We start from the raw sequence: 13,810 nt of genomic DNA, 5'->3' as shown, positions 1-13,810 counted from the left end.
AATCAATGGATCAACGACCAAATCAAAATGGAGATCCAGCAATATATGGAAACAAACAACAACAACAACACAAAGTCCCAACTACTGTGGGATACAGCAAAAGCAGTCTTAAGAGGAAAGTATATAGCAATCCAGGCATATTTCAAGAAGGAAGAACAATCCCAAATGAATAGTCTAATGTCACAATTATCGAAATTGGAAAAAGAAGAACAAATGAGGCCTAAGGTCAGCAGAAGGAGGGACATAATAAAGATCAGAGAAGAAATAAATAAAATTGAGAAGAATAAAACAATAGCAAAAATCAATGAAACCAACAGCTGGTTCTTCGAGAAAATAAACAAAATAGATAAGCCTCTAGCCAGACTTATTAAGAGGAAAAGACAGTCAACACACATCAATAGAATCAGAAACGAGAAAGGAAAAATCATGACAGACCCCACAGAAATACAAAGAATTATTAGAGAGTACTATGAAAACCTATATGCTAACAAGCTGGGAAACCTAGGAGAAATGGACAACTTCCTAGAAAAATACAACCTTCCAAGACTGACCCAGAAAGAAACAGAAAATCTAAACAGACCAATTACCAGCAACGAAATTGAAGCAGTAATCAAAATCTACCAAAGACCAAAACCCCCGGGCCAGATGGATTTACCTCAGAATTTTATCAGACATACAGAGAAGACATAACACTCATTCTCCTTAAAGTTTTCCCAAAAATAGAAGAGGAGGGAATACTCCCAAACTCATTCTATGAAGCCAACATCACCCTAATACCAAAACCAGGCAAAGACCCCACCAAAAAAGAAAACTACAGACCAATATCCCTGACGAACGTAGATGCAAAAATACTCAACAAAATATTAGCAAACCGAATTCAAAAATACATCAAAGGATCATACACCATGACCAAGTGGGATTCATCCCAGGGATGCAAGGATGGTACAACATTTGAAAATCCATCAACATCACCCACCACATCAACAAAAAGAAAGACAAAAACCACATGATCATCTCCATAGATGCTGAAAAAGCATTCGATAAAATTCAACATCCATTCATGATGAAAACTCTCAACAAAATGGGTACAGAGGGCAAGTACCTCAACATAATAAAGGCCATATATCATAAACCCACAGCCAACATCATACTGAAAGGCGAGAAGCTGAAAGCTTTTCCTCTGTGATCGGGAACAAGACAGGGATGCCCACTCTCCCCACTGTTATTCAACATAGTACTGGAGGTTCTAGCCACAGCAATTAGACAAAACAAAGAAATACAAGGAATCTATATTGGTAAAGAAGAAGTTAAACTGTCACTATTTGCAGATGACACGATATTGTACATAAAAAACCCTAAAGACTCCACTCCAAAACTACTAGAGCTAATATCGGAATTCAGCAAAGTTGCAGGATACAAAATTAACACACAGAAATCTGTGGCTTTCCTATACACTAACAATAAACTAATAGAAAGAGAAATCAGGAAGACAATTCCATTCACAATAGTATCAAAAAGTATAAAATACCTAGGAATAAACCTAAGGAAGTGAAAGACCTATACCCTGAAAACTATAAGACACTCTTAAGAGAAATTTAAGGGGTCACTAACAAATGGAAACTTATCCCATGCTCCTGGCTAGGAAGAATTAATATTGTCAAAATGGCCATCCTGCCCAAAGCAATATACAGATTTGATGCAATCCCTATCAAACTACCAACAGCATTCTTCAATGAACTGGAACAAATAGTTCAAAAATTCATATGGAAACACCAAAGATCCTGAATAGCTAAAGCAATCCTGAGAAGGAAGAATAAAGTTGAGGGGATCTCACTCCCCAACTTCAAGCTCTACTACAAAGCCACAGTAATCAAGACAATTTGGTACTGGCACAAGAACAGAGCCACAGACCAGTGGAACAGAATAGAGACTGCAAACATTAACCCAAACATACATGGTCAACTAATATTCGATAAAGGGGCCATGGACATACAATGGGGAAATGACAGTCTCTTCAACAGATGGTGCTGGCAAAACTGGACAGCTACATGTAAGAGAATGAAACTGGATCACTGTCTAACCCCATACACAAAAGTAAATTCAAAATGGATCAAAGACTTGAATGTAAGTCATGAAACCATAAAACTCTTAGAAAAAAACATAGGCAAAAATCTCTTAGACATAAACATGAGTGACCTCTTCTTGAACATATCTCCCCGGGCAAGGGAAACAAACGCAAAAATGAACAAATGGGACTATATCAAGCTGAAAAGCTTCTGTACAGCAAAGGACACCATCAATAGAACAAAAAGGTATCCTACAGTATGGGAGAATATATTTGTAAATGACAGATCCGATAAAGGGTTGACATCCAAAATATATAAAGAGCTCACACACCTCAACAAACAAAAAGCAAATAATCCAATTAAAAAATGGGCAGAGGAGCTGAATAGACAGTTCTCTAAAGAAGAAATTCAGATGGCCAACAGACACATGAATAGAAGCTCCACATCGCTAGTTATCAGAGAAATGCAAATTAAAACCACAATGAGATATCACCTCACACCAGTAAGGATGGCTACCATCCAAAAGACAAACAACAACAAATGTTGGCGAGGTTGTGGAGAAAGGGGAACCCTACTACACTGCTGGTGGGAATGTAAATTAGTTCAACCATTGTGGAAAGCAGTATGGAGGTTCCTCAAAATGCTCAAAATAGAAATACCATTTGACCCAGGAATTCCACTTCTAGGAATTTACCCCAAGAATGCAGAACTCCAGTTTGAAAAAGACAGATGCACCCCTATGTTTATCGCTGCACTATTTACAATAGCCAAGATATGGAAGCAACCTAAATGTTCATCAGTAGATGAATGGATAAAGAAGATGTGGTACATATACACAATGGAATATTACTCAGCTATAAGAAAAAACAAATCCTACCATTCGCAACAACATGAATGGAGCTAGAGGGTATTATGCTCAGTGAAATAAGCCAGGCAGAGAAAGACAAGTACCAAATGATTTCACTCATATGTGGAGTATAAAAACAAAAGAAAACTGAAGGAACAAAACAGCAGCAGAATCACAGAACCCAAGAATGGACTAACAGTTACCAAAGGGAAAGGGACTGGGGAGGACGGGTGGGAAGGGAGGGATAAGGGCAGGAAAAAAAGAAAGGGGGCACTACGATCAGCATGTATAGTGTGTGGGGGGGCATGGGGAGGGCTGTGCAACACAGAGAAGACAAGTAGTGATTTTACAGCATCTTACTATGTTGATGGACAGTGACTGTGAACGGGGATGTGGGGGGGACTTGGTGAAGGGGGGAGCCTAGTAAACATAATGTCCTTCATGTAATTATAGATTAATAATACCAAAATAAAATTTTTAAAAAAAGAGAGTTCAGAATAAAAAGCATAAACATGCTCACAGAGGTAAAGAAAAACATTCAAGAACTCAGGGACGAATTTAGGATGGAGATTCAAACATTAAGAAATTCCATATCTGAAATGAAACATACAATGGAGGGATTTAAAAGCAGATTAGATGTAGTAGAAGAGACATTAAATGGAATAGAAATTACAGAAGAGGAATACAAAAAAGCTGAGGCACAGAGAGAAAAAAGGATCTCTAAGAATGAAAGAATATTGAGAGAACTGTGACCAATCCAAACGGAACAATATTTGCATTATAGGGATACCAGAAGAAGAGAGAGAGAAAGGGACAGAAAGTGTCTTTGAGGAGGTAATTGCTGAAAACTTCCCCAATCTGAGGAAGGAGATAGTCTCTCAGGCCATGGAGGTCCACAGATCTCCCAACACAAGGGACCCGAGGAGGACAACACCAAGACATATAATAATTAAAATGGCAAAGATCAAGGATAAGAAGACTTTTAAAAGCAGCTATAGAGAGAAAAAAGATCACATACAAAGGAAAACCCATCAGGCTATCATCAGACTTCTCAGCAGAAACCTTACAGGGCAGAAAGGAGTGGCATGATGTATTTAATGCAATGAAGCAGAAGGGCCTCTAACCAAGAATACTCTACCCAGCAAAATTATCATTTAAATTTGAAGGAGGGATTAAACAATTTTCAGATAAGCAAAAGGTGAGAGAATTTACCTCCCACAAATCACCTCTACAGGGCATTTTGAAGTGACTGCTATAGATGGAAGTATTTCTAAGGCTAAATAGTTGTCACCAGGGGGAAAAAAAAAAGTTACCTTGTCAGAAAGTCACTGGCATTCCCTGACTACTCCATCTAAAAATAGAAGCCCCCTTATTCCCCCTTACCTATACGTACTATCTGACATTATTTTTCTTTATAGCATTATTATTCACTTTATACTCACAGGTATGTGTAACTGTGTGTGTGTGTACCTCCCATTCTAGGGAGGGCAGAGACTTTGCTTTGGTCATTGTATTCTCCCCAACACTGAAAGAGGATAGAGGCCAGGTTGTAAAAGTCTTAAACTATATGGTAAGGACGCTGGACTATATCCTGTAGGCAGTTATCAAAATTTTTAAAGAAAAAGACACGGTCTGCTAGACAGACTTAGGAAGTTAGATGGGCTAGAAAGAACAAATCAGAAATTGAGACCCCAGAGACAAGGGTGTTACAAGAGTCCAAGTGAGAGCCAATGCGGCATGAAGAGAGGCAGCAGCCATGTGCTCAGAGACAGAAGGGTGACAGACAACATCCGAACGGTCACAGAAGACTCCTCACTCCCAGGCCAGCTGACAGAAGGGCAACCGGTAGTACAGCTATCCCCTGTCTGAGACACAGCACAGACAGCCACTGAAACTCAAAGAGACTGAAACCTTGTCCTTGCTGTCCTGATAGGGAGGCTCTGGGAGAAAGATGTGACAAGACATAGGATATAGCACCACTGAGGGTCAACTACAACTACAAGGGTCAATCCCCAGTTGTGAGGCTGGCTTGTCTATGAAACTGTGGTTCTCATGCCTCACAAAGGAGAGTGACGAGAAATCTGGGAAATCTGAGAAACCTTGAGAGAAGCACAGAACTGCTATCACACCAGCACTGGCCCACAAAATCCATTCCAACCAAGTTCCTCCCTTTTGGATGTGTCACTACTTAGCCTTTTTTCGGTTCACAGACAATTTTGAGAATCTGCTGAAAACTAAAGTCCTTCTTTCCAAACACATGAAACAGAAAACGATTTTTCAGACAATTTCAGGAGGTTTCTGGACTCCCTGAATACATACTTAAACTCCTGAGAAGTTAAGATGCCCTTGATTTGTAGGGAGCCCATGATAAAAAGAAAAAAAACCCAAACATATAGAGGCTGCTTCTCCCACTCTTTCAAGGTATCCTCCCTGAGTAGAAGCCAAGCACCATAGGCAACTCAGAAAACCACATTGTTCTTACTCCATGGTTCTGCCTAAAACCAATACCTCTGAGTTGGTCCCCAATCCTGCCCCAGTTATTTCCTCCATCCCAGCCCCACAGTGACTAAATGATCTTCCTGCAGCATGGAATTACTTTGATTGGGTAACATAAATAGTAAGACTGTATTTATCAGTGCTATATTGTAGGCACTGTAACTAGGTGTTTGATGTGCACCATTTCATTTAATTTTTGCCACAAACCCATAAGGCAGGAACCCACATTCCAGAGCCAAACTGCCTGGACTTCAAATCCAGCCCAGTTGCTCATCAGCTGAGTGACCTTCAACTTCTCTGTGCCTAAGTTTCCTCATCTGTAATCAGAATACCTACCAGACAGGATTATTGTGAACCCACTTATAGTGAGCTATAGTGTCAGCCATTACTACTATTATTTTCCAGTTAAGGAAACCAAAGATCAGTTATCTGATATCACTTGTCTAGTAAGTTATGAAGGCAGAATCCAAACTTACGTTTTCTGGTTTTCTTTGCTCCAAAGCCCATGCTTATAACCCCTGGGCATTATTGCCTTTCCCCTGTTTGGAAACCCTTTCCAGTGGTTCTCTAGAATAGATCTTGGCAATTTACATCACTATGTACTACAGGGCACACAGTCTGAAGCCACCCGTCCTAGCAAGTCCAGCCATTGCAAGCATCCCTGGGTCACCAGAAAAATTCCCTCCCTACAACCTACAAATCCCTGGCATTCAAGATTTCCACACATGGCCTCTCCTACATATTTTCCCAGCCCCATCTCTTACTTAAACATAGAGCCTTCCCTCAAGTCAGTAGCTAGGACTATTGCAATAGCCTCCTTAGTTACATCCACACTCCTAGCATTGCCCCTCTCCAATCTGTTTTCCACAGTAGCCAGAATGATATTTAAAAAAACCAAACCTAGATCATGCCATTTCCCAGCTTAAACCCTTTTATGGTTCCCTCTTCCTTTTAGAGAAAAAAGTCCAAATCCCATATGGCCTAAAGACCTTCATAATCTGGCTCCTGCCTGCTTTTGTAGCCTCAGCTAACCCCTCATCCCCATGTCACCCACCTTAATTCCTAGTCAAGTTTTCAGATTTTAGCTTAAATTTCACTTCCTCAGAAAAGACTGGGTTAGATTTCCTGATTATAAGACTTCACAGATTCTTGTACTTCTCCTTTGTAGCACTTATCACAATTGTAAATAATTTTTAAATAGCTATTCTCCTCACTAGACTGTAAGCTCCATGAGGGCTTCTGCACCCCTAACCCAGGCACTTCAGAATGCCTGGCATTTGGTAGACAATAAATCTTTGTTGAATGAATGAGTCAGTTCTTCAAAAATCAATTCCCACATCCTACAACCAACACTGAGCACTCCTTCACTCAATTTCTAAAGCATAATTTAGCATTTGATTACAGTCTTTTTTCATTCAATTTCAGTATATGTATCTGAGCACTGGATTAACAGACCGGAAGTTCTCCAAGCCCCCTCCAGGTTTGGTACTAACTTTGTGTCCTTAGGCAAGCCCCATTTCCTAGACAAGTCCCTCTTCTTCTTGGTACCTTGAGTTTACTTGTCCTACTATGACAGGTGGCTATGAGGGAAAAATGAGAAAGCATTTGTAAATAACACATTTTAACTGGAGAGGGTACAGCAAGAGCTCAAGTAAGAGGTGGTTATTTTCAATAGGTGGCAGTAGCACAGAGCAGGTTTAAAGGGCAGGTTCTGGGGTCAGATCTCCTGGTCTAAATACTAGCTGCACCATTTACTATCTAAGGAACCCAAAACTTCTCTGAAAAAGAGGAATATATATCTCAGAGAGCTGTTGACAAAAAGAGGTAACATGGGCATAGCACTTAGAAAAAGGCCTAGTATGTATAAACACTCAGTAAATATGAGCGATATTATGACCCTTATTATAAAGGACAAGAGATGATCTCTCCCTATCTATCCCATAGATACTCAGAATGGCCCCAGCCACAGCTCTAAATCCTACCTGGAAGGAGGGAAACGACTGACATCCCCTCTGTCGAAAGTAAAACACCGAAGGTTTGGACTGTAGGCCCAGGAGGCTGGGGATGGAGCTGCAGTTTGGCCCCTCTCAGGCTCCAGTTCCCCGTGGGAGATGGCTTCATTCACAAAGTCCCTGGCACTCAGCTGCTGCAGCTCATCACTTACATGATCCCAGGCAGCAAAGTTATTGACCAGTGCGCCATACTTCTGCTCTGAGAGGAGACTGACCCGGATTGATGGCCAAAGATCCCCAAACTGCACACTGTAAGTCATGTCAAAATTCTGCAGAGCCAGTTGAGTGGCAGGAAATTTGGGCTCTGTGGCAGCCTAAAAAGGAAAGAACAGGTTTATTGGTCTTCTGGTTTTCTCTTCCCTGCTGCCTGATCCCACCAATACCTCACAGCCTTGAGATAGATCGATTTGGCCAATGCCCACTCTTGTTTCTGTGTCGGCCTCTGACTGCCAGAGAAGTGTGGGAGAGAAAAGCATTGGGGAGCTGGCCTTTCTCTCTCAGGGTTGTGACAGAAAGGAAGCTGTAACTCTCACGAGAGCAAGTGGGGGTCACCAAGAGAGGGGGTACTCCTTGAGGCCTTGGAACAAGAGGAACTTAAGAGAATGGAAGCTCAGGTCTCCTAGCTTATGTGAGCACCACACAGAGAGATCAGTGGGATACAAAACAGATCAACCTTCCACATTTGATGGAGAGGTTAGGGTAACTTACCTAAGGCCATGCAGTGACTGACACCATAATGCTCAGAATCACAGGGTTGAGGGTTATTTTGGGAGAGTTCCCAGATCCCAGAAGGTGGGGTAAGGAGAGCTCACAGAAACCTTGAGGTGTGATCTAAACTGGGGACTTTTAGATGACTGCTGAGGGTGGAGCAAGGACATGAATCAGGCTTGAAAAGCATAAAAGTAGATTAAAAGGAAAATGAAGACCTCAGCGGAGCAGTCCACAAGTTGGTCCTGATGGCACAGCTGGGACACTTGCTATGGCTGGGGTCCTGTTACTGTCTATATATTTTGCTCCAGCTTGGATTTTTGCTTTGGTCAGTACTCTTGCTCTGGCCCTCATTTCTTGTTATGGCGGGGACTCTTGCTCCGACCATGACTTTTGTCCTTATGGGGAACTCTTGCTCTGGCTCCTGCTGTGGCGAGGGCTCTTGCTCATGCCCCTTTTTTTGCCATGGTGGGGACTCTTGCTTTGGCTTGGACTTTTGTTCTGGAAAGAAAGCACTCTTGCTCGGGCCCTGATTTCCACCAAGTTGAAGATCCTTGCCCTGATCCTTATTTATGCTTTGGTGGGAACTATTGCTCCAGCTCCAACTTCTGTTTTGATGGGGACTCTGGCTCTGGCTCCAACTTCTGCTAGGGCAGTTGGGACTCTCACTCTGGCTCCAGTTTCTGCTTAGGTGCACATTCTTGCCCTGGCTGTCAGAGCTCTGGCATTCACTAATAACAACAGCTGAACTACAGCTGAGGTTAGTGCAACTGCTGGAACTCTTGGATGAAGGCAAAGGACAACTGAAGAGGATCTGGGGAGACTCTTTGTGGGAGCCTCAAGAAGCCACCGAGTAGACATGGAGGCCATGGGGCATAGTAACAGGGGCTATGGGGACACGGGGACAATGGGTAAACTTTGGGGGTCAAAGGGTGTTCTCAAAGGGATAAAAAATAGATGTGAGTAGAACAAGGAGGTAACACAGGTCGGTGATGGGGTTGAGGTGGGCCCCTAGGAGTGTTACAGGTGCCACAGGGGGGCACCATGGGCTGGTTATGACAATAAGCAAGGCCTGTGGATTGACGGAGGGGACCAGACAGTAGGCAGGAATCAGGGGTAGAAGAAGAATATATATGGGTACTGCAGGGGGTGCCCATGGAGTGTCTAAGAGCGCTGCTCTGAACACAGTTATTGGGTGAGACAGGATCATAATGAAGGCAGAGGGGAGGGAGGTGGGAATAACAGTTTTGAGGATTCTAGGGACCACAGTAGGTAAGGTAGTCCCTTGGGGAAATTCTTTAGGGCAGGAATTTGAGCAAGGTGTGATGGATGCTCCCACACAAGGGCTGGAGAGATCAGAAGGATGGGAGGGAGGTAGAGGAGAAGTGCTGGCCTTAGGGGCCTTGGGCTATTCAGGAGAAGTTTGCTGGGTAAGCAAAGAGTGACATCTGTGGAGAGCACATGGTGGTCTTAACTCTGAGGATTTGGGGGACTTCCCTTGGGAGCAAATTGAGGTAGGGAGAGGGGGGTCATTATAGCTTCTTTGGGCGGGTGACTGGGGTGGAGATATAAAGTGGTTGCCTAAGGGTGAAGGGAAGGATCAGGCAGAATAAGGACAGGGAGATGACCTAGGAAGAGGTGGTTCCTGGGGACATGGGGGAGCAGAAACTGTGATGCCTGGGGCTACAAAGATGAAAGAACTCCCACCAGTCTCCCAGGAGAAAATGGACTCAAAGCGAGGCTCCATGGGAGCCTGGGACTGGGGTGAGCAAGAACCAGTACTACCAGGGGGAAGGTGGATGGCACAATAAGGGTTCCCAGGGGCAGGTATGTGGGCCTCTGGGGGAAGAAAGGAGTATTGACAAGAGCCTTCCTGAGGTCAACTGGGACAACCAGATGTGCCTTCCTGAGAAGGAAGTGGGGAGCCACAGCAATTTTTCCCAAGGGGCAGGTCAACCGGTGTTTTAAGTTCATAGGAGTCTGGAGACTTAAGGCAGCCATGGCAAAAGCTGCCAGCGGGTGGGGAAGATGCTGGAGAAAGACAAGGGTCATTATAATTTCTCCCTGAGGGCCAGGGAGAGAGCAGAGGGGAGATTATGGGCCCGGTTTCCAAAACCCTGTGAGAAAGGTGTGGGGATACTACAGGCCTAGTTTCCATGGGCTGAGGAGCATGAGAAGATGAAGAATTTATGAGGACAGTTCCCAGGGGCCTATGAGTAAGGGGAGGTGAAATCATGGGGCCAGTGTCCAAAGGCACATGAGCCAGGGGAAGAGAGGTCACCGGGCTTGTTCCTCGGGGGGCAGTGAGGGAGGGGAACACAGGTCACCGGGCAGCGGTAGGTATGAGTATGCTGGTCAATGTAAGCGCTTCGGGGACAGGGACGTGGCGTTCTCGGTTTTCTCGGGGGACTGATCCAGCTGCATTAAGGACTGCGAGGGTGGGGAGGGGGTGACCCCATAAGGTTGAACCGGTCAAAACAAAGGCTCGGAGGGGACAAACCCGAGAGGAAAGGCTCGTAGCAGTAAAGCCTTCTGAGGGGTGAAGAACTGGGTTCAAAAGAACATCTTCCCAGGGAGCAGGGGAGGCTGTGGGGCGGGGAGGGAATCTGTAGGGGTCCCAAGGTGGGCGTGCCAGTTATACAAGAAATTCCAGGGCCACAGGTGGGGGCAGAGAAAAGATCTCTGGAGAACTGGGGAGCGCCCAGGGGCTGAAGGGAGTCACTGCACCTTTTGTCTGGATTTGGGGACAGACTGGGGGAATAAGGGCAGGGCAGTCACTGTAACCTTTCAGGGGCAGAGACAGCTCGAGAGTGAGGAAGGGGTTGAATCCTTTCCAGGAGGGCGGCAGAAACCCTGGACGGAAGGGATTGTGCCTAAGACATTTTTGGAGGGGTAAGGGCCGGCCGGGCGGGAAGTTCCGGGAGAAAAGGAGCGGAGGTCATAGAGGTAAGTGGGGGAAGAATCGGGTAAGAAACAAGGGGAGGGGTAGTGGGGAGCAAGGGGAAGGTAACTTCGAGCCGGAGAATTAGAGGTGACAGAACTGAAAGAATGAGGGCGGAGGTGATGACACGACTTAGAGGGGCGGAGTCAGAAGGCTGCGGACACAAGAGAGCCAAAGATCTGTGACAAAATAAAAGGGCAGACAGTGGCGACGACGTCACATTTGCGAGAAAGAGGAGCCTAAGGACGTCCTTTGGGCGGTGGGGAAAAGAGGCGGAAGGCGGTCGAGAGGCGCTGGAGCAGCGCACCGACCCCGGGAGGGCGGTTAGCGGAAGAGCTGGAGTTTACCGAGGGGCGGTGGCAAGAGGCCGCTGTCACTGCTCCCTCCTGGGTCACCGGCCGGACCTTACCCATTTCTTCTTATGCCGATATCTCCGCGGGATCGTGGCGAGCTCCGCACACCTCAGCATGCCCCGAACACCTCTCACTACCAACGCTGCCATGTCGTCGTGCACCGCCGGCTAATTCCGACCGGAACCGCAACCGGAGACCCGCGGGTTCCGGAGAGGTGGTGCGCACCGCTCCTGACAAACAGGGGAGGGAACTAAGGCTGTCTCCCTCCGGGTCTCCGCCCCCTGCACATCCCAGGTGTAAACCCCGCCCCGACAGGGATCTTTTGAGGATGCTGGAGAAGAGCAACCAACCATTCGCACAGGACGGTGGCTCCCCGTGGATGCTTGGAGCATTGGGAGAGACTCCGTAGATTCCTAACCCAGTTGGGGAATCAGGGAGGACTTCAGGTTGGATACTGATAGAGCCAGGCAAAAAGGGTCTGGAAGGGCCTTTTGGACAGAAGTTGTACAGAAAAAAGATCCTGAAGTAGAAAGAAACGAAGCTAGACTTGTAGATAGAGGCGGATTTATAGTGAAGCTAACAAAGCTTAAGTTGCAGGACCTGTCATTTGCACAGCCCCTTTTGGGGCCCTGTACCTAATTTTGTATTATTTTCCTTAAAGAGGGCCTCCGAATTGTATAAGCTTTAGGCCCCACAAAACGACTTTACCAGCAGGGAGCCAGTGGAGAGGAAGGACGTGATCAGATAAGTGTTTCCAAAAATTATCATCTGGGATCCTCCAACTTGGTGAACAGGTGGAGGTGCTGGGAGAGTGGTCTGCTGGGAGAATGGTCTGCTTGTAGAGAGCTCGGAAGCTCCGTGCCCTTTCCCTATATCTTGCACTTTGCATGTCTTCTCTCTGGCTGTTCCTGAATTATAATTTATAATAAACCAGTGACTTAATGAGTTAACAGGTTTATAGAGTTCTGGGAGCCATTGTAGCAAATAAATCTAACCTGGAAGGTGTTGTGGGGACCTCTGATTTATAGTCAGTTTACAGATGTGAGCTGTCAACCAGTGAAGCTTGAGTATTCCAAAGTAATCAGCTACCATTTCCAACTCCATCAAAAAGTCATGTATGACTTTGTAAAGGCATGAAATGTGGCTACATTTTTACTGGAGTTACAGAAGGACTGATGAAGCAAGTGTGAATTTTAAGACAACAATCACTTCACCATGGAAAATTAGAAGTAGCAAGGAAACTTTGTAGCACTTTATGCTTTTTCAGTATTCTTGGGATTGTGAAGTGCCAAACCTACATGTAAATTAGGGAATATTGAACCTTTGCTCAAACTATATTCTTCTTGATATGGTTTCTAAATTTGTTTTCACCAGTGAAAAACATACACCCTCATATTCACACTTACAGGACAGAAAGCGTTACTTTAAATATCACAAATAAAATCTTGTGTACATCACTTCAAAAAAAATCTGTCAGCTGATGATCAGAATAGGAGTACAGCAGGGAGATCAGATGAGAGATGATGGTTTGGCTTAGTTTGGTGGCAATAAAGAAAGAAGAGGATGGATTGTACTTACAGCTGAGAATTACAGGACTTTTTACCAACTGACACTCTCTAAAGTAGCACAAACTACACCATCAGTTAATAGCTGTTCTTTTACCCTGCGTTTATTCCTGTAACTTATTATCATCTGACATGTATTTATTTTCACATAGTCTGCTAAATTATATTTTCAAAAGGTCAAAAACACAACTCTTCGACAAATATAAAATGAACACATGCCAAAAACTACTCATCATAATAAAGTACTCATCCATTTTTATCCTAAATAATGAGGGAATCAGTAAGATGGCCAAGACTTGGTCAAATGAGAATTTGAGTTTAAAAGATTTAGATTATCAGCCAAAGGATGCTGAAATGAATTTGCTGATAGTTACAAAAACAATGTCCTATTAGGTAATAACTGTAATGCTTGGGATTATTTCTTCTACCAGATGGAAACCAATACCATCTCCAGTGGACAAAATTCATTTGCATTACTATGGATGGGAATCATTTGCATTGCTCTCAAATAAAAATTATTTGCATTGCCATCAGTCCTCTACAAGTTAACCTCTACCCCTGCAAAGTTGTATGATAGCCTAGTCAAAGGTATACCCCCAGCACTAAATCAAAAAGCACCCAGTAATACTGTTCTGCCCATTTACAAGTTCTGGACAATTTTTTGGACTTGTCTCCATGCATGTAAGACATGAATGTAAGATTTAAAAAGCACAACAATTTTGTTTAATTCATTGCTGAATTATCAGCACCCAGAACTCTATATGGGACACAGATGTTCTCAAAATTTATTGAATGAGTGAGTGAAAGATGAGAAAGTAGAGA

The 13,810-nt window shown here is 44.2% G+C and overlaps 1 protein-coding gene across 1 annotated transcript in view; it reads right to left on the bottom strand.

Annotated features, from left to right (window-relative positions):
• Nucleotides 1–11,726, bottom strand: part of NSUN4 (NOP2/Sun RNA methyltransferase 4) — a 51,055-nt gene extending 39,329 nt beyond the window's left edge. The window contains exons 1-2 of the mRNA XM_036893086.2: nucleotides 11,480–11,726; nucleotides 7,392–7,735 (exon numbers count right to left, since the gene is read on the bottom strand). Of these exons, the coding sequence (XP_036748981.2) occupies nucleotides 7,392–7,735; nucleotides 11,480–11,572 (437 nt within the window). The 5' untranslated portion in view covers nucleotides 11,573–11,726. The remainder of the gene's footprint in view (nucleotides 1–7,391; nucleotides 7,736–11,479) is intronic.
• Between the last annotated feature and the right edge of the window lie 2,084 nt (nucleotides 11,727–13,810).

This window comes from Manis pentadactyla, chromosome 4 (assembly GCF_030020395.1).
Source record: "Manis pentadactyla isolate mManPen7 chromosome 4, mManPen7.hap1, whole genome shotgun sequence".
Classification (NCBI taxonomy): Eukaryota; Metazoa; Chordata; class Mammalia; order Pholidota; family Manidae; genus Manis; species Manis pentadactyla.
This window is presented reverse-complemented; position numbering and strand designations above follow the sequence as displayed.